Source organism: Hesperophylax consimilis, chromosome 20 (genome assembly GCF_061612785.1).
Source record: "Hesperophylax consimilis isolate HC1 chromosome 20, BYU_Hcon_1.0, whole genome shotgun sequence".
NCBI classification, from domain to species: domain Eukaryota; kingdom Metazoa; phylum Arthropoda; class Insecta; order Trichoptera; family Limnephilidae; genus Hesperophylax; species Hesperophylax consimilis.
Genome location: NC_142855.1, coordinates 12710721 through 12729205, shown reverse-complemented (window position 1 = coordinate 12729205; position 18485 = coordinate 12710721). Strand labels below are relative to the sequence as shown.

Genomic DNA, 18485 nt, shown 5'->3' with positions numbered 1-18485 from the left:
GCGGGCTCTCTCTCGACTCCTCGCCTTGCACCGCAGCGGGATGGATTCATACGTCCGTCACTCTACACACCCCTCATACCCTTTTTGTTTCCAAAATTTCTTATTCCTTTCCTTGAAAAAACTACATCTGTAATACTTTCCAAATATGGAGTCCTTACTTCGCAAAGGATATAAACCTGTTAGAGAGAGTACAGAGATGTTTCACTAAAATACCAAGAGCTCTGAAAGATCTACGATACGAAGATAGACTCAAGGAACTAAGATTACCAACCTTACAAGAAAGAAGAGAAAGGGGTGACTTGATGGAGACTTTTATCTGGACATTACAGTTGCCCTAGCATCCAACAAATCTTCACTACTAATAAAAATATAAATCTCCGTGGACACTATTACCAAAACGCCTTTTGCATCTAATCCTAGAAAACACTTCCTTGCAAATAGAGTAGTGGATGCTTGGAACAAACTCCCACAATATGTCATCCATGCAACAAATATAAATCAATTCAAAGCTCTATTGGATTCACATTTGGAGAGAAGAAAGGACTTATTTCAAACTTAAAACAACTCAATTACTGGCAAACTTGTTGTGAAATCAGATATGAGCGCATCAGCAGAATGCTGCCTGCTCATTAAATAATAATAATACTAGTGGGTAAAATTTAAGTAGTTGTAATACATTTGAATTAACTTTTAACACTAGTTTGAATCCGGCTCGAAGGACCAAAATGATGAAGCGGGTGCGTTGTTTTAATATTTTTTGGCACAACCACGGAAAGGAATTTAAGGATTTGATTATATAGATGAGGAAAGGAACGATTGAAGTGAAATTTTTTAAATTAGATGTTGCGAAATATGACATGTAGTTGGGCAGCGAGCTGGTTGATTTATAGGTAGCGCTAAGTAAAAGGAACTACATTATTTACTTTTGGCTGGTCAAGGGAATGTGAGAAGGGAATAAAGTAAGACAATAATGATTTTGAACTGGCGTAAACAACCCCAATACTTTTGTGTTATTTTTCAACCCCATAGACATATGAATATTAGTAGACCTGCCCTAAGTGATTAAAAGCGTATTATCCCCACTCCCCATACCGGTTCCATTGGAGCCGGCTGTGCTCGCGTATGGCCTCAAGTGAATTTAGAAAACGTGACGTCATCATTCTTGTGCGAACTATGGTCGAGGCATCATCGGTTCATTTTACGAAATAACACGGCAAAATGTTGACTTGTGCTATGAAAACTTGTAAAAATAGATGTGAAAAAGAGAATAAACCCAATTGTCGTATTACATTCCATATATAAGCATTATTTTACTTTATTTTAAGCATATTCACATCGTATAATATGGATCAGTTTTAGAAACATATACTATCACATCGAGAAACGTCTGGACGCGAAACACAAAGCTGGTTGGTTGCTGGGAAGTAAATTATGAACATTTATAAAAGTGTCTTAATTAAATACTTAAACAAAATATTCGACTCTGAAAATAGAACCGAATTTTTTTGCCATAATATGGATCAGTTTTAGAAACATATACTATCACATCGAGAAACGTCTGGACGCGAAACACAAAGCTGGTTGGTTGCTGGGAAGTAAATTATGAACATTTATAAAAGTGTCTTAATTAAATACTTAAACAAAATATTCGACTCTGAAAATAGAACCGAATTTTTTTGCCGAATTTGGACTTCGCAAATTTGTTCATAACGTTGCGAGTAATTTGCGCTCCCATGTAAAAATGTCTATTCATTCAAAAGCAGATTTTACTTTTAAGAAGTAAATGGTGATATTATAATGCGAGATGCCTATTTACTGTCAGATTGATTTATTGACGAATCACAGTCAGCCTTACTCCCTTCGTTCTTCAACAGTTGATTTTACCCCTCGCCATTATCTTCTCGTCTATTAATTCCTATGTCTGTGTTCAACCCTTTTAAAATCCTAATCAAAATTATTACAAATGTGTTATTTATTTATTTATATATTGTACGCCCATACGGGCTTTTACAAACATTTGATATGCGTAATAGTTTAGTGCAACAGTAATCAACAAATAAAAGTTTGCCAATAGAAAATCACTGCAAAAGAATAGTATTATGCTTAGCTTAGTTATTCATATTATTGAAGTATGTTATTACAGCCTTCTTGTAACTATATTCCGTGCAGTTGAACACATCTACAATTTCTGCGTAGTGTAATCTACATGCGCGTGAGTAACTAAATCAGTGGTCCCCAACCCATTTCGGGCTGTAGATCAAATGGTAAGGGCCGCGGTGCAACAGCCTGCTTAAAAATCAAAATTATCTAAAAAAAATCCAAACATGTTTATTTTGTCAAATTGTTCGCCCCTTTACACTAAAGGCGGTCTTGCATATGACCGGTCCACAGCGATAAAAAGGTTGGGGACCACTAATCTAAATGACTCAGTCCTGATATTGTTGTTGTAATTAAAAAGAATTTTCTATTGAATAGTTCTAATTGCTTTGTTGAAGGTGATTAGGCTCAATAAGGGGGTATTTCACTATCTCTGATAATGTTCTGACTAAGCACTAATCCGCGGATTAGTTATTTTTTCGTTTTCACTATATCTGAATAACGCTAACGCTCGGGTTAAAGTTCGATTTGACTAATCAGTGCTCGAACTTCACGTTAGGCGCTATTCCTCGAATCAAAGATGGCGTCAAAACATTCAGAGTTTGACAGCGGAGAAGTGAGTCGAATTTTGTTGAATGAATTTGAATGCTTGTATGATCCATCCTGAATTATTGATTGTGTTCAAAATAAGAAACAATGTATTAATTCAACACGAATCTATCTAAAATGACCTGATAATCAACATAACATAACCAAAAAAATGCACACTTTGCGGTGTGCGGACTGTGACGCATGACAGCCGTGGCAGTAGATGGAGTAACTGCAAACATTTTGCGATGTTGCCAGACTATTTCGAGTGTTATCTATCCGGAAGCTCGGAAACAATGGTGAAACGGTCGCCGTTGAATAACGAAGTTATTCTGATCTTTAAAGCCAGCCAACGGATAGCTAGTCAGATATTTAGCCTGACATAGTGAAATACCCCCTAAATCTTTCATTTCATTGAATTTTTTCAATGGAATCTGAGTGGATTTTAAAGTTAGGGGACCAGATAGAAGAATTATATTCCACTTGACTTCGAACTAAAGAAAAACATAAGATTTTTAATGTCTCTGCCATTACGGAGAATGAAGCCAAGCATTTTTAATCATTTATTTGTCACTGTATTGATGTGAAAAAGAAAATTTAATTTGAAATCATAAATAATGCCAAGATCATTAATTTCATTTACAAGCCGTTAGAGAAACATTGTTAATTTTATATTGAAAGTTGAACGGTTGATTTATTCTAAAAAATCTTATTATGTGACATTATATCTTATTATGGGGCTCCATCGAAGCCAGAGTAAAGTTGGCCTCTCAGAAGCTGGGCGTACTGTACAGGGCCCGCAGATACTTTAATAGTACACAACTGCTGACCCTGTACAAATCGCAAGTGCGCCCTACTCTCGAATTTGGCAGCCATCTCTGGTCCGGAGCCCCTAAATACCTGAAAAAAACCCTTGACTCTGTGCAAAAACGGGCGGTCCGTTTGATAGATTCCCCAATCTTAACAAGCGGACTGCAATCTTTAGAGCACAGGCGTCAGGTAGGTATGCTGTCCTTGTTCTATCGGTATTACAATGGAAGATGCTCTGAGGAACTAGCGTCATTGATCCCTTCGGCACCGGTGCGTAGTCGGGATACACGCCAAACGCGCGCCCAACATTTGTACACGGTTGACATTTGTCACATGAGAACGGGTCGCTTCTACGATTCCTTCTTAAGTTCAACAGCTCGGCTGTGGAACAAACTGCCGGCCTCTGTGTTTCCTCCCTCCTACAACATGGGACTCTTCAAGACCCATGTTCACTCCTTCCTCTCCACAAAAAGACCCCTCCACACAGCATCCCTCCAAAGATGACATAGGCCCTGAGGGAAATTATTTTCTTCAAGGCCCTCCTGTGTGGAGTTAATATAAAAATATACTAATGTTTAAATAAAGTTCATTAAGTTTGCACCAATCTTGTAAATTATACAAAATATGATTACAATCATTTATATTTTTTATTAGTTCAAAGAGCTTTAGATTGTAATAATATTCTGCTTTTTATAGCGCCGTTTTTGTGAAAAATAACCTCAACGGCGCTTTACTAATATATTGCATAATAAATATTACTGCCTTACAACTAAGATTCATAATAATAACTTGTGACTTACATCTAAGGCTTACTGACTTAAAAGTAGTGACTTATTTACAACTTTGTATTTTTTTTTGCAGATGGCTGCCGATCGTGAGTCTTCTTCTTCCTCGTCGTCCAGCTCTTCGGAAACACCCACCGGAGATGACAAGAAGAAAGAAGACAAGAATTAAACAGAGATACGTTCTCCGACCAGGAGACCAAAAACAACTACAACTTCAAAACAAAATCCGTTTGAACTTAACCGACTCTTATAAAAAAATATTCCATTCAATTTAGAATATTCTATACTAATAATTATTTTAATCATTGACATTACAAAACTTGTGGACACGTAGAGATTTCAAAGTGGCGAGAAAAAGTTACTGTTATTGTGTACCTTCGATTTAGTATTAAACTGTCGCACGTCGAAAATAGAATTACCTTTCTACAAACTAAAGACAAGTTGCCGAAATCTCAAAAGTGGCCAGCGAAACATAGCTAATTGTCGTACTTGTGATTTTTAGTTCTAAACTGACAACTGTCACATGTGAGTTTGTGTGCTCTAATCTCTAACCAAAATGCCCTATAATAAGTCGATAATTTCGATCGTTTACTGAATATTTTAAGCGCCGAAGTGAGATAGCAAACGTAACAACGCAAGTATGAAAAGGACAACCTACTGGCAGCAGGTTGTATCATGCAGCCTTCCGTATTCGTCTTAGTGTAAGCTAGTAAGCGTATTGTCATCTCAATCACATCGAACGTAGTATTGGACGCAACTTTTAACTACAAAAACGCTTGTCGCTCCTATATCTATTTTGTTATACGTGCATATTCCTTTGTCGTGCGTGACCATCGTTTGAATTAAGAATTTACTTGAAACGTAAGTGCGCTCGTTGCTCGTCACAATTTAAGATAATAACGTGTCTGTGAGTGTGTAATGTCATTGATTTTAGTGGTTTCTTTCAGACCTTGTTAAATTATGTTTTTACATACAACAGGCCAATGAAGATATAAACCATAGAAGTGTATTTTGGTCTGTGTCTGTGTGCCCAAAGTGAGGACAATTTAATTTTACTTCTGATGAAATTGATCAAGCGTTTTTTTTTTTTTCAAATGTCGAAATTCTTTCTCAAAACAAATTGTCAATTTTATAAGTTCTCCAGTTTTCTTTGAAATTGGTGTGGATTACTTTTACAACTCATTTTTTTTTGGAGTTTTGGTCGCTTTTTTAAAATTCCTAAATGTTACTGCGTCGACATGTTGTCACATCGTACGTATTTGCAATTTAACCAATTTAAATGTGTAGATTTTCAAAACAGAAACTTTGCTTTTGAAATGGCTCCGTGACCAGATCTGAATAGCCGGTTACTCTCCAACCTCGTTCTTTGCCCACCGGCTTTGGGACTTGCAGTTAATCGTATGAACGGTTAGTGGCCGATTGAATCTTCTGTCACTGCACCCGCGACACTTTCCCACTGTAATAATTGAGAGAAGAATGAATTCTATTACTGCCAGGTTATTCATAACCTAAATGGTCATTCGAATAATAATTTAGATTAAGTGCGGTTATTTTTTGATTGCTACAAACTGCCGGAACTGACGGAAGCTGGTATATTAATTCATTTTAGTATAATTATATTATTACATTGTAATTTTTCTGAATTGTATATCTTTAAAGGAGGTCATTATTTGCATCTATTTCATATCTTAAAACAAGTTCCCTAGACGTTTGTTATTAATGATTTATATTATACAGGGTGTATCGGCACGTACCCGATAAACTTTAACCAGCTATTCCTTAGCACATTTGGAGTAAAAAATGTTATTGGCACTTTGCTGTCCGGTAACATTTTTTTTCCATTAAAAACAAAAAATTATAAAAAAATCCACACTCCGTCACTGTCATTTGCATTGTTTCTCGTGTTCAACAGCTGTTATTAGCAAGTGTGTCAAAAAGCGTGTTCGCTCTTTCGTACACACTAAATAATAATAGTTAAAAATGAGACGAATGGTGCCGTGCCATTTCGTTGTGATTGTAAAAGCGCGCCAATGTAGGTACGTATGTATATTATTCAACGAAACTCGAATAAAATATTGCCAGATGGGTTTTCAAACTGTGACAAAGGATAAAACATTGGTGACATGTGGTGAAAATATGAATGATAAATTTTTTATTAAAAAAAAATGTTACCGGACAGCAAAGTGTTCATAAAATTTTTTACTCCAAATGTGCTAAGGAATAGCTGGTTAAAGTTTGTCGGGTACGTGCCGATACACCCTGTATAGAGATGTGACAAATTTTAATTTGCCATGAAGAGAATTTCTTTGTGAAATTTGTATTTTCTGGTATTTTAAAATAAAAACGTAACATTCTTAAAATTTATTTGTCCATGGTTTCGAAAGATTTGAATGGAACGCAGCCAACTTCACATTGAAAACGCCGTGTTCTGTTATATTATCGTAACGGTCATGCACCTCGGTCCAGTTCAGCATTTGATCAAATTGGACACCATGTTTATACAATCTAATGGAAAGTGCAAATATATATCTCCGTTTTGAAATAAAACTCGCAATATATATAAATATGACCGATGTCACTGATGATAAACTGATGACAAAAGCGTTTTGTGAAAAGTAAGCTTAAATTTACCTTACTTTGGTCAAGCATAATGTACAATGAAACTTGCTTATGAAGTTTTTATTGTCCTGTACCTGGGAAAACTTCTTAATAGAGTTTCACTGTATCTTCAAATATTGAAAATTCTTTCTTGAACGGATCAATTTCATTAGTCTGTTAATAATTAAAAGTTCTTATTTAAATCGCCTGCTAAAGTTTTATTTTAAAGTCTGCACAGTTTTCACACATATTGGTTATTATGTGCAATTTGATTTTGTCTATAAAGCGTTCATATTTTGAAGAAAAAGTAATGTATAAATTAATGGCCATTTTGCGTTACGGATTTTGAATATTAGTTTAATTATTATTTTATATTTTTGTAAATAGTTTTCAACTAGCTTGTAATATTCTAGTTTTGGGGAGATCCAGCCCAGCTCTTTAAAGGTGGCTTCCCAGAGAGTCGGGTTTTGTTACCTCGCTTGAACTAGACTAATTTAACGATAATAACAATTGTATTCATGATAATTACACTTATCTGCTCAAGCTGTAGCTACCCAAATTTGGGTAGATGATTTTAATAAATTAAAAATAAATAAATTATGAAACGATTATTAATGGGATTAATTGTGAAATCTGGGTGGATTCATTGGCTTTAAACCGCAGTAACTAGTTCATGCCTGGGTGGATTCATTGGCTTTAAACCGCAGTAAGCAGTTAATGTCTGGTTGGATTCATTGGCTTTAAACCGCAGTAACTAGTTCATGTCTGGGTGGATTCATTAGCTTTAAACTGCTGTAAACAGTTCATGTCTGGGTGGATTCATTGGCTTTAAACCGCAGTAAGCAGTTCACGTGTTTCTGTATTAATTTTTTTTCTATGGCTCGAGTCGATAGTATTAATCCTTTTTGAAATGTCTTGTATTCAAATGAGCATCAAAAACCAGTTATTCGATGTTAAAATTTTTGTATTTTGACAAAAAATAATGTGTGAAGATCAAACACATAATTATAGGTTATCAATTTCTCAAAAAGTGTTTTCAATCACCTAAATATTGGCTGGATCATAAAAAAATTAATATATTGCCACCAGAAAGCAGCCATTCCATTCTAGCAGCAGAGTACGAGTAACGGTATTATTATTACCGGGAGTCGTACGAATGCGGCCCGTCAGGAAGCGCTAGTTCAATTCATCGCTACTGTATACAGTATGGATGGCGTAGAGCAAAATCTAGGATGCCAATAAGACCAGATAGACCTTTATCAAAATCGTGTAAAAACATATTTAAATGCATAATCGTATTCTGGTGTCAATTTATTATAAAAATATTATTTAAACCAATCACTTAGGAAGGGTTGTTTTTTTTAAAAATTTGAACAATTCATCAAAATTCAACGTTCATTTTCAAGTTCTGCCAAAGATTTTTCCAAGTTCTGTTATTATATAATCATAGGCTAGTTGCTTGACAGAACTGAGATAATAACAGAACTTAGAAAAATCTTTCGCAGAACTTGAAAATGAACATTGAATTTTGATGAATAGGGAATTCTCTTCACACCAAAAAATCACTTATTATTAATTATTCACATGTAGAAACACTTCAGACACAAGAATACATAGTTTTTATAATTTTCAAAAATCATTTATTAAAGTTATAATGACTTTAAAAACAGGCGCGAACGAAATATTTCAATGCAGCTAAAAACGCCCGGTGATTGATCAAGCGTTCAAGGGCGAACGATGACGTCACTGTTGACCGGCCCGAGTAGATCCTGCAAACCGATGGCGGCAGCGGCGGCAAAGGTGTGACGTAGCACTTGTGACTTAGCGGTCAAAATGGCGCATGACTGTTTTCAGAGCCGAAATAGCACGCAATTTTTAAAACAACTACAAAAAATTGAAAATGCATTTAAAAAAAAAGAAAAAAAAGAGGCACATAATAAAATAATTATCTTTATTGAAATAAATTATTTACAAAATGCACGAGAATTCCCTATTGTTCAAATTCTCCAAAACAACCTGTCCTTAAATAAGTTGCTCATTTGATTGAAGTTCGAAATGTGTCAACGAATCGTTTCGGCTGAGTTTGTAGAAGTGAAGAGTTTTATCAGCACCAAAACATTGATATGTACGGTAATTCCTACGAAAACTTCGTTTACATGCTTATTATTTCTTTGTAATGATTTTGCCTTTATCAAGTTTCCCGTAGTTTACCGATGGTTGACGGACACCATGTTTATAATTAGTTTTTAATAAAGCTATGTATGATAATGCGCTGTTATGTTTGAGAACTGATAATAAAATTAATAAATTTTTTTTTAGAAACAAACATTTTTTTATTTCTGACTAGTGTATCCCGCATTTCTTCGCTATTGCTAATATCGTTCTTGGGCATCTCCGACTTCTTCCAACATTCAATAATGTATACCACAACGTTACTGTTAAAAAACTACATTACATCGACTTTAATCCATCTAAGACTGAGTTTCTCTGGGCAGCCACAAACAAACGTCAACATTTCATAGACAATTCACCTATTACTATTTCCGGCAGCGATATCATCCCAAAAACAACAGTCAAACTTCTCGGTGTCAATTTAGATTCAGACTTTTCGTTTAAAAATCAAATAAATAGGACTGTAAGCACCGGTTTTTTTCACCTAAGACAACTCAAGTCTGTCCGAAGAAACCTTCCTTCAGAAGCAACAAAACTACTTATCAACTCTTACATAGTCTCACGTCTCGATTACTGCAACGGCATTTATGCCAGCCTTCCAAAATATCAAATTGACAAACTTCAATCAGTGTTTAATGCAGCAGCACGGCTCATAACCGGGGTTTCTAAATATTCGCACATTTCAGAACACCTTCGTAACCTTCACTGGCTCAAGTGCCCTGAAAGAATCCAGTACAAACTGTGCTGGATGGTGTTTAAATCCATCAATGAAATGTCCCCACCCTACATCTCTGAACTATGCGTCCCGGAAAACACTGGTCTGAGGCAGTCAACTCTTAGATCAGCAACATCATCAGCTGTAGGCAGACTGATAGAACCTAAGCGCAAGCCAAATACTAAGTTTGGTGATTGCGCTTTCGGAGTATCTGGGCCGAAGGCTTGGAATAAACTCCCTCCGGAACTAAGATCCATAACAAGTCCAACAGAATTCAGGTCTAAACTGAAAACTTACCTTTTTAAGCTGTCGTACCCTTAAATTAAATATACCAATCCTAAGAGAAAGTCCAGTTATATTCAATTTTTCAATTAAGTCCTAAATCCTGTATCTAAATTTCGCCAATAAACAATTAGATAATGTTAATCAAGTGTTAATCTCAAGTGACCTACCAGATAAGTATTGTACTGTATATTATCTCCATAAATAGTTAAGTAATAACATAGATCACTGTAGAAATGTATTATAAGTTTGTACAACGCCCTTGAGGTGATTTTGCACAAAAACGGCGCTATATAAGTCATCCAATTATTATTATTATTATTATTAATTCGACGCCGTATCTCATTCCGGTGCAGAGATATGACCTTGAGTATTCCTCGGACGTCCTCGACTTCTTCTAGCATTCAAACGACTCTCTAATCACTCGTGACACTAATAAGAACAAACTTTGAAATTTTCAGCAATATCGGTCGACTACTTTTTGAGTTTTGCGAGCACAAACATACCCAAGCTGAATTTTTATATATTAACACATTGTAGTCGGGCAGTTAAAACAATAGACTCTAGCCCAGTGGTTCTTAACCTTTTTGGAGGTACCGAACCCCACCAGTTACATATGCCCATTCACCGAACCCCTCCTAATTTGATAAATATAATTAGATTTTTACAAATTCAAAACATGGTATATTAATATATAGGTGTACAAAATGAAAAAAATAAATAAAAAACAAAAATCAAAACATTAAATTTTAATGGTTTAATCAAAACATGAAACATATTAATTAATATTTACTTCAAATCAGTGTGACTTCTGCTGTTGCCTTTCAGAAACCAATTCAGAAATTCGCGGCTTTACCTTGGCAAGTGCCACTCTCATGTCATTTTCACAACAAAGTCTATTCCTCTTCTTCGTTTTTATATCCAGCATTTTCGAAAAGGATTGCTCGCAAAGATATGTCATAACAAACGGTATAAAAATCTCCAGAGCTTTCTTAGCAATAACAGGGTATGTTTCTATTTGTTGACACCAAAACGTTGAGAGCGATGTTGTTCTGAAGAGTTGCTGTTGAACCTGGCTCTGCTGAATCTCAATGATTTCATCAAGGTATTCATCATTGACTGCTGTCTCAACACTAAACGTGAACGGCTGTCTCACCCATGCTGGATATGACTCTCTTGTAGGGAAGTATCCATCGAGAGAGTTTGCAAGCTCATCTAAGTGCGTGGCAATTGATTGCTTCAGTTCCGTGGGTATTTCAGGTACATCTTTGTTCTTATTTACACAGTCGTCTAACAGGGGAAAGTTTGCAAAGTTATCGTTCTCTGTTCGTGGGGCGTGTCACCACGAATCATATAAGTCGGGGGTGTTGACCTCCACCGAACCCCCGAGACTGACTCACCGAACCCCTGGGGTTCGATCGAACCCAGGTTAAGAACCACTGCTCTAGCCTATAGCGGGTGTTTTTCGCGATTAGCGCAAAAATATATCGCTTTCTTAAAATTGACACAATTTCTAAACCAAATAATATTTTCCATTGAAATTTTCAAAAAAATCATATATGACATTTGATCATCAAAAATAAATTATAATTGCTTTGATTACATCATAATTTCACAATTAGTTCAATACGTGAAATGACTCAAACTAAACTGGAGATTGAGATCGCATAAAACCTCTAGATTTGTGGCGACACCTTTACAAGCAGCACACTAGCCAATCCGGACAAGGCATCTCAAATAACGTCGACTGACTGTCACCTAGCAGCCAGGTAGCAAATTACCCTTCAAGGCGTTTTATTTCACGCTGATAACAAACCCGTATAATGCCGTTTCCCGCCAAAAACCCACAGTCGTCAAAAAATGGCATTTGCCGTGTCCCGCAGTTGACCGCCAGTCCGCGAAAAACGGCAAATGCCGTGTCCCGACGACAATGTGTTAAGATTTGAGAGATGGAAGTCAAAAAATGGAATCTAGACAGAACAGTGACAGGCTTCCAGAATTACACTGAAAATACCGAGTGCAATTATTCTGGAGCGAAGTCGGACTGTGGGCTGCAAAGTGGGGATGGTAACTCCAGAGTGCATGTTTGGGAGTCAGACGCACTTGAGAGATGAGAGTTTGTAAGGGAGTTAAGCCGCGTTCAGAAATTGTTTGGAGAGTACACGTCTAGATGCAAATCCTGTTGCTGTTTGAATCCCGTTCGAGTAGTATATTTAATTATTTATACTGGGTTCTTACAGATATTCTCACTTGTGAAAACAATCAAGGCTGCCTTTATATACGTAAGTTTTTTCCCGTAAGTAACTTATGGCAAAATTACCAAAGTAAACGATACTGTAAGTTGTTTACCATTGTAAATTCAAAATCTGCTTAAAACCTTTCTTTACATCTTTTTATTTTATTTTTCTTTGTTTTAGTTTCTCAACTCTCTTTTAAATTTTTTTTTATATATATTGATTCTCTAGCTAGAGCATTAATTCAACAAAATCAAAACAAAATTTCATGGAATGAGAAAAAGCAGACATGTTTTTAAATATTAATTTATTTTTTAATCTTTTATCTATTTCTACACTTCCTTTCAATTTCTTTTCATTTTTTATATATTTTTGATTCTCTGGTGCATTAATTTCACCAAATCAAAAGTAAGATTTCACGGAATGGTTGAAAAGCATACATGTTTCTATATTTATATATATTTGGGGATCTGTGAGGAGGCACGGAATGAAAGACGTGTCGTGAAGGTCAGAGTGTTTATTTGATGAGTCAGGTAGCCGTGATGAGATGACGTTGGACAGATGTAGTATTCTCCGGATGCAGGCGGTGATGGCAGGTCAAGCGCGGGTCAGTGAGTCGACGCCGGGCGCTGGTGACCGGACTCGTTGACTGTCAGGCACTGGCGATCTTGGCAATCAGTACTCCAGTGCTGACGGGAAGGCCGAAGGTGCGGTGGACCTTGTAGGCGGTTGAACGGGAGCTGAGTAGACCAGTGAGGATGCTGCGTGTCCTCGTGGTGGTCATGGTGAGTGGATGAAGCGCTGGTCAGAGACGCTGGAACCAGGGCGCTGTAATCCATGTAACGTTGGCCAGGGACGGCGATCTGGGCCAAAGCGCTATGATGATGTCCCGATGGAGTCCATGAGCAGAGCCGGGAAGAATGTCCTTCGCGCAAGTGAAGTGCGCGGATTATCACTCGTTGAGCACCTTGTTAACTGATGGCGGATTGATGACTGACTAGATTCTTCATGCTGTCGCTTTTAAGGTGAAGAAGCTTCTGGAACAATTTGGTTGCTATGTAGAATTTTTCAAACAAATAAATAAAAGAACATCCAAGAAGCTTGTTTGAAAAGATCGAGACTTCTAAAATTTCGTTCGAATGAAGTAGTGGGGTACCACTACATATTTTTTTAACTTCCGATTTAGTTGTCCGGGTTAAATCTTCCCCAAAGGAAAAACTTAACCCTTCCACTCACTTTTCCACAAATGATCAGCTAGTCAATCAACACTATGCAAGTGCATTATATAAGTAAAATAAATACAAAACAATACAAGAACAACACGTCAACTCATCAGAGATCAAATGGGAAAATAATTCACCGTCTCCAGATATTTTCATATCAGAGGGTTCGGCTCGGTAGAACTTCTAACAGGGCCTATAAATCCTACTGATCCCTCAACATAAATATTTAAAAAATCTTTTGTTATCCTACATGTATTCAAAATGACCGACTTTTGCATCTTTAGGTATATATAATTTTTTTGATAGATCTAATACGCCTAAATTTTTAATGAGAGAGCTAGGTATAATGCCAGTAGCCGAAATAACGAATGGTAATATTTTTATAGTCTGAGAATGCCAAATTCTTTTTATTTCATTTCCTAAATCTGTGTATTTTCTTATTTTTTCACTAACAGATTTTTGAATAAAATAAAATAAAATACTTTTTTCTTTTTTGCATATTTTTTAATTTCCTATTTTTATTTTTTTGCTTATTTTTATTCTCTATTTTCTTTTAATTTCCTTTCTTTCTTTTATCTATTTTTGATTCTCTAGCTTATTAATTTCATCTAAATAAAAAGTAAAATTTAAATTTGATAAACTCACATGTCAATAATTTTTTACTATATTGCTATTTTTGAATTATCATATTTGAATATTCTTTTAGTCTATTCTCTACGTTTATATTATTTAAAATATATAGTTTACAACTTCTTGAATCAACCAAGAAAACTTTTCAAATTATTTATAAAGTGCAATAATTAAGTAAAAGTCAATACACTAGACAAAACAAGAATCGCATTTAATAAATATGCCAATTTCTGACTGTCCTAAAACAGGTAAACTCCTAGTTGGACAGCCAAAGATCACTGTAATATGTAATGTTTTTTTAAAATATTAATAAATAAAGTCTCTTACCGTAATTTATAGAAAGATACAGAAGTCGTAAGAGGCGTAAGTTTTTGAGAGGTATAATCGCATCCGGACGAACTTGCAGCTTATGAAATCAGATTGATAAGTCGAGACACTTACCGTAAGAAATGCTACCAAAATGCGCCAATGCGAGATGTCAAAAATTTAAAGACAAGTTTTTGTTATTTTCATACATCCGGAGGCTTTTGGTGTGGCCTGCGAGCGCATTCGGTACAGCGTTTTCTTTCACGGTGTTTCAGATACATTATAGAGAAAGGTCTAAGAGCGAGGTCGACAGCCGTATACATCAGGCTAGGCTTGCATTCAATAAAAGGTCGAAAATAATAGAATCGAATAATATAGACCTAAAACTGAGAATACTCCTCATCAAGACCTATGTATGGAGTATCTTGATGTACGGCTGCGAAACATGGTGCCTATCCGAAAGAGATAAACGGAGACTAGAGGCTTTTGAGATGTGGTCCTATAGAAGACTGTTAGGAATTTCCTGGAGAGACCATATTACAAATGAGGAGGTTCTCCAAAGAATCGTAGGAGGAAGGCACCTGCTCAGGACCTTGTCCGAAAGGCGTGCAAGATGGATCGGCCATGTTATACGACAAGAAGGCCTCTTGCATGTCATAATAGAGGGTATGACCAAGGGGACCAACTCTAGGGGACGCCCACGCCGAGAGTACCTGGAGGACCTGCTGGTGGACGTGCGCTGTTCATCATATGCAGAAGTCAAAAGAGCCGCACAAGACAGGGAAGAATGGAAGAGGAGATTAGATGAAATTGCTGCAAACCAATCCCAGGATTGAAACCAGAGAGAGAGAGAATAATAATAAATTAGAAACAACTGGTCTTATTCTTAATTTGAAATGTACTGCGAAACAGCACAGCTGCGAGCGGCGACCCGCACGATTCGCTGGGTCAACTTAAAAATGTCCCAACTTTGGCATCTTCTGTCCCTATGCTCGCCATAGAATAAACGAGATGACGCTATTTCTTTCGTCGTAGTAAAAATTAAGTAAGAAAGCTTAGGGACGCTTAGTTCATGGCTGTGAGGGAGATGGCACGATGAATATTATAGGTTATAAAGAGATGGTGACATTAACATATGTCGGCTTTTCATTTTACACGCTTGTTGTGTGTGGAACATTGGTTGTTTTTTAATTGCTTCGCTCCCAGTATTTTGAGATACTGCGGACTGGCGTTTCACACTCTTAGGCTAAGGACTCACGGAGCGATTTTTATCCGCGCCCGCTGCGGTGGCGGAATGGAGTTTTATTTTCAAAACTCACGAGACCGCTCTTTTTTGCGGTGACGCAGCCGCCGCGGTTGCGGTTATCGCCCGCAATCTTGGCGGTTGATTATCGCAAGACGGGCGGTTGCAAGACTGAGTTCCACTAACTCGCCCGCCAACCGATCGCAGAGCGCGCGGGAGCAACCCGCCGCGGCTGCGGGACCGCGCCCGCGCCCGCCGGTACAAGATAACCGCGGGTGCAGCGGGCCCCGCAAACAATCGCTACCGCCGCGGGCGTAAAACGCGTCGTGAAATGTGCTTTAATTTTTTACATAAATATCTGCATTTTACAAAGGCTGCGGGCCCGCAACCGCGGCGGGCGCGGGTAAAAATCGCTCCGTGAGTCCTTAGCCTTATTTTATTTACTTTAATGTTTTGCACAACTACATTAAAACGTAATCTCTTCAAAATAATTTGCCCCAAGTACATGGATTGTGTAAATATTTCCAATTTACTATATTAACATAATATTTATTTTGAGTCGCGGACTTACAAACAGATAATAATGTATGTACATTTTTCACAATATCGAATAAAGTCACACATTTTTCAAATGACCTATCACGCCAGGATTCCTAGAGCCGCCTCTGGTTTTTCTATGGTTAATCTGACGTGTACGGCCAGCGTGCTTCGTGCTTCTTCTACAATTCAAGATATTTACGCTTTGTTCCAGTTCATTTTTTTGTGTATTAAGGTACCTAATTGATTTCTTAAAACCTTTTGCTAATAATGAACATAATTGTTTTTCGTTTGTATTGTTAATGATTTAATAAATGTGTCTAATGTGGTGTGCCTTGGATATAGCATTCGATAACTACTGTTTAGGTAATATGTGATCAATTACAAAACGTGTCATCATAACCTTCAGCTTACAGCAATGTCATGGACCTTCTTAACACAGAAAGTGTTTCCATCAAGACGGAACCAAGGACTCTAGAAGGAGACGGAGGTGAAATGCCGGATGGGGACGTAGATATAGACTTGCAGAAAGGTAAGAAGGAATGTTTGAAGTACTGCGAAAGTGTTAAAGCGGAGAGTCATAATTTGAAAATATATACAACTGAATATAAAAATGTTAAACCTATAGTTATTTTTATTGTTCTCTCTTCCTCCAACAGAACAAAATTCTACTAGAAGGAAACGCTACACGGCTAAAGATGACACGATAAATAAAAGGAATTCGGAAATCTTGTTTTGTTCCGAATGTCAGTTTTCGTGCACTGGCAAACAGGATTTAAAGTTACACATGCTGACGCACATTGGAGATAAACGCTTGCCATTTTCCGAAATCAAATATTCAAGCATTCGTAAAAACGAATTAAAGAGAAACCGTCGAACGCATTCTGGTGAGAAGCCATTCTCATGTTCTGAATGCAACGATTCGTTTTCTCAAAAATCACATTTAAAGAGCCACATACTTACGCACTGTGGCAAGAAACCTTTCTCTTGTTCTGAGTGCAATTATTCATGTCAGTATAAAACTAGTTTAAATAGACACATGCTTAAGCACTGTGAAGAGAAACCTTTCAATCGTTCTAAATGCAACTACTCGTTTTCTCAAAAATCACATTTAAACACTCACACTATCTTAAAACATTCTGGCGAGAAACCTTTCTCTTGTTCTGAGTGCAATTATTCATGTCAGTATAAAACTAGTTTAAATAGACACATGCTTAAGCACTGTGAAGAGAAACCTTTTACTTGTTCCGAATGCAGTTATTCGTTTACTCAAAAATCATATTTAAACACTCACACTATCTTAAAACACTCTGGCGAGAAACCTTTCTCTTGTTCTTAGTGCAATTATTTATGTCGGTGTAAAACTAGTTACATAACTCATAAAAACACATGCTTAAGCACTGAGTTAAATATTTCACTCGTTATGAATGCTTATCTTATGCGAGAAAGTCACAAAAGGACACACGTATTGAAGCATTTTGAACAAAACAAATTAATTTTTGTTATTTGTTTTTGGGGTGTTATGCCGTGTTGCGCTAACTCCTTCTTTAGCCAACGTTTCGGACAGCATTGCAGTGTCCATCATCAGGGCAGATGTGTTCAAACTACAAATTAATCTATTTATCGCAAACTAGTTGCACAAACTAATTTTTTTTATCAGATTATATTAACTTTAGAAAACAGGCATTCTATAAATATTTACTTTTATTGGATGAACAAAGTTTATAATAAATAAAGAGAATAACGCAATGGAATACATAAAACATATTATTACAGCTAGTTACAAAAAGCTTTGTTTTAGCAAAACTTTTAAGAAGAAAATCAATAAATTATGATTTTAGAATTTATTTTTCTTTTTCCCGGTACATTTTATTATACCTTGAATAGTAATTACAAATATTATTAATTTATCATAGTCCCAATAAAACTGTTATTTGAGCGGTTAGAAAGTTAAAAATGCAAAGATTATAGTCTGTATCAAGCTAAAAAATATTAGCGATTGCTAAACGAAAATTTGAAACAGAAAAATATACGGTCACGTAAGACTTGAACCCAGGACCCTAAGCTAATGGGACCCTCTCTCCTTCGGTCATATTTATCTTTATTATAGTATATTAAGTTATTCCAAAAAATAAAAATAATGAAAAAAGGAAGTTATTGGGTTAAGATTGTACATCTCTAGAAAATGTTGATTGGAAAACACAGCGAAGCAGAAATGTATAAGGGTCACGACGACAACAATACTTGATAAACTGTCCGTAAGTA

General features: G+C 36.4%; 1 protein-coding gene and 2 long non-coding RNA genes across 5 annotated transcripts in view; 2 read left to right on the top strand and 1 right to left on the bottom strand.

The window, feature by feature from the left end:
- The window catches only part of Hsc70-5 (Heat shock protein 70 cognate 5), a 42442-nt gene extending 33226 nt beyond the window's left edge, over positions 1 to 9216 (top strand). The window contains exon 15 of the mRNA XM_089644076.1: positions 4357 to 9216. Within this exon, the coding sequence (XP_089500202.1) occupies positions 4357 to 4449 (93 nt within the window). The 3' untranslated portion in view covers positions 4450 to 9216. The remainder of the gene's footprint in view (positions 1 to 4356) is intronic.
- Positions 9217 to 12845: 3629 nt separating this feature from the next.
- On the bottom strand, positions 12846 to 14709 carry LOC149414112 (uncharacterized). Of its 2 annotated transcripts, none has more exons than XR_016303972.1 (2): positions 14462 to 14709; positions 12846 to 13318 (listed from the first exon to the last, which is right to left on the bottom strand). It is a non-coding gene; the product is annotated as an uncharacterized LOC149414112 (long non-coding RNA). The 2 variants fall into 2 exon arrangements; XR_016303973.1 differs by having other exon boundaries at positions 14576 to 14700.
- A 1669-nt stretch (positions 14710 to 16378) lies between these two features.
- On the top strand, positions 16379 to 17942 carry LOC149414111 (uncharacterized). 2 transcript variants are annotated; one of them, XR_016304101.1, is made up of 3 exons: positions 16379 to 16455; positions 16630 to 16752; positions 16880 to 17942. It is a non-coding gene; the product is annotated as an uncharacterized LOC149414111 (long non-coding RNA). The 2 variants fall into 2 exon arrangements; XR_016304100.1 differs by having other exon boundaries at positions 16403 to 16455; positions 16587 to 16752.
- Positions 17943 to 18485: the final 543 nt, after the last annotated feature.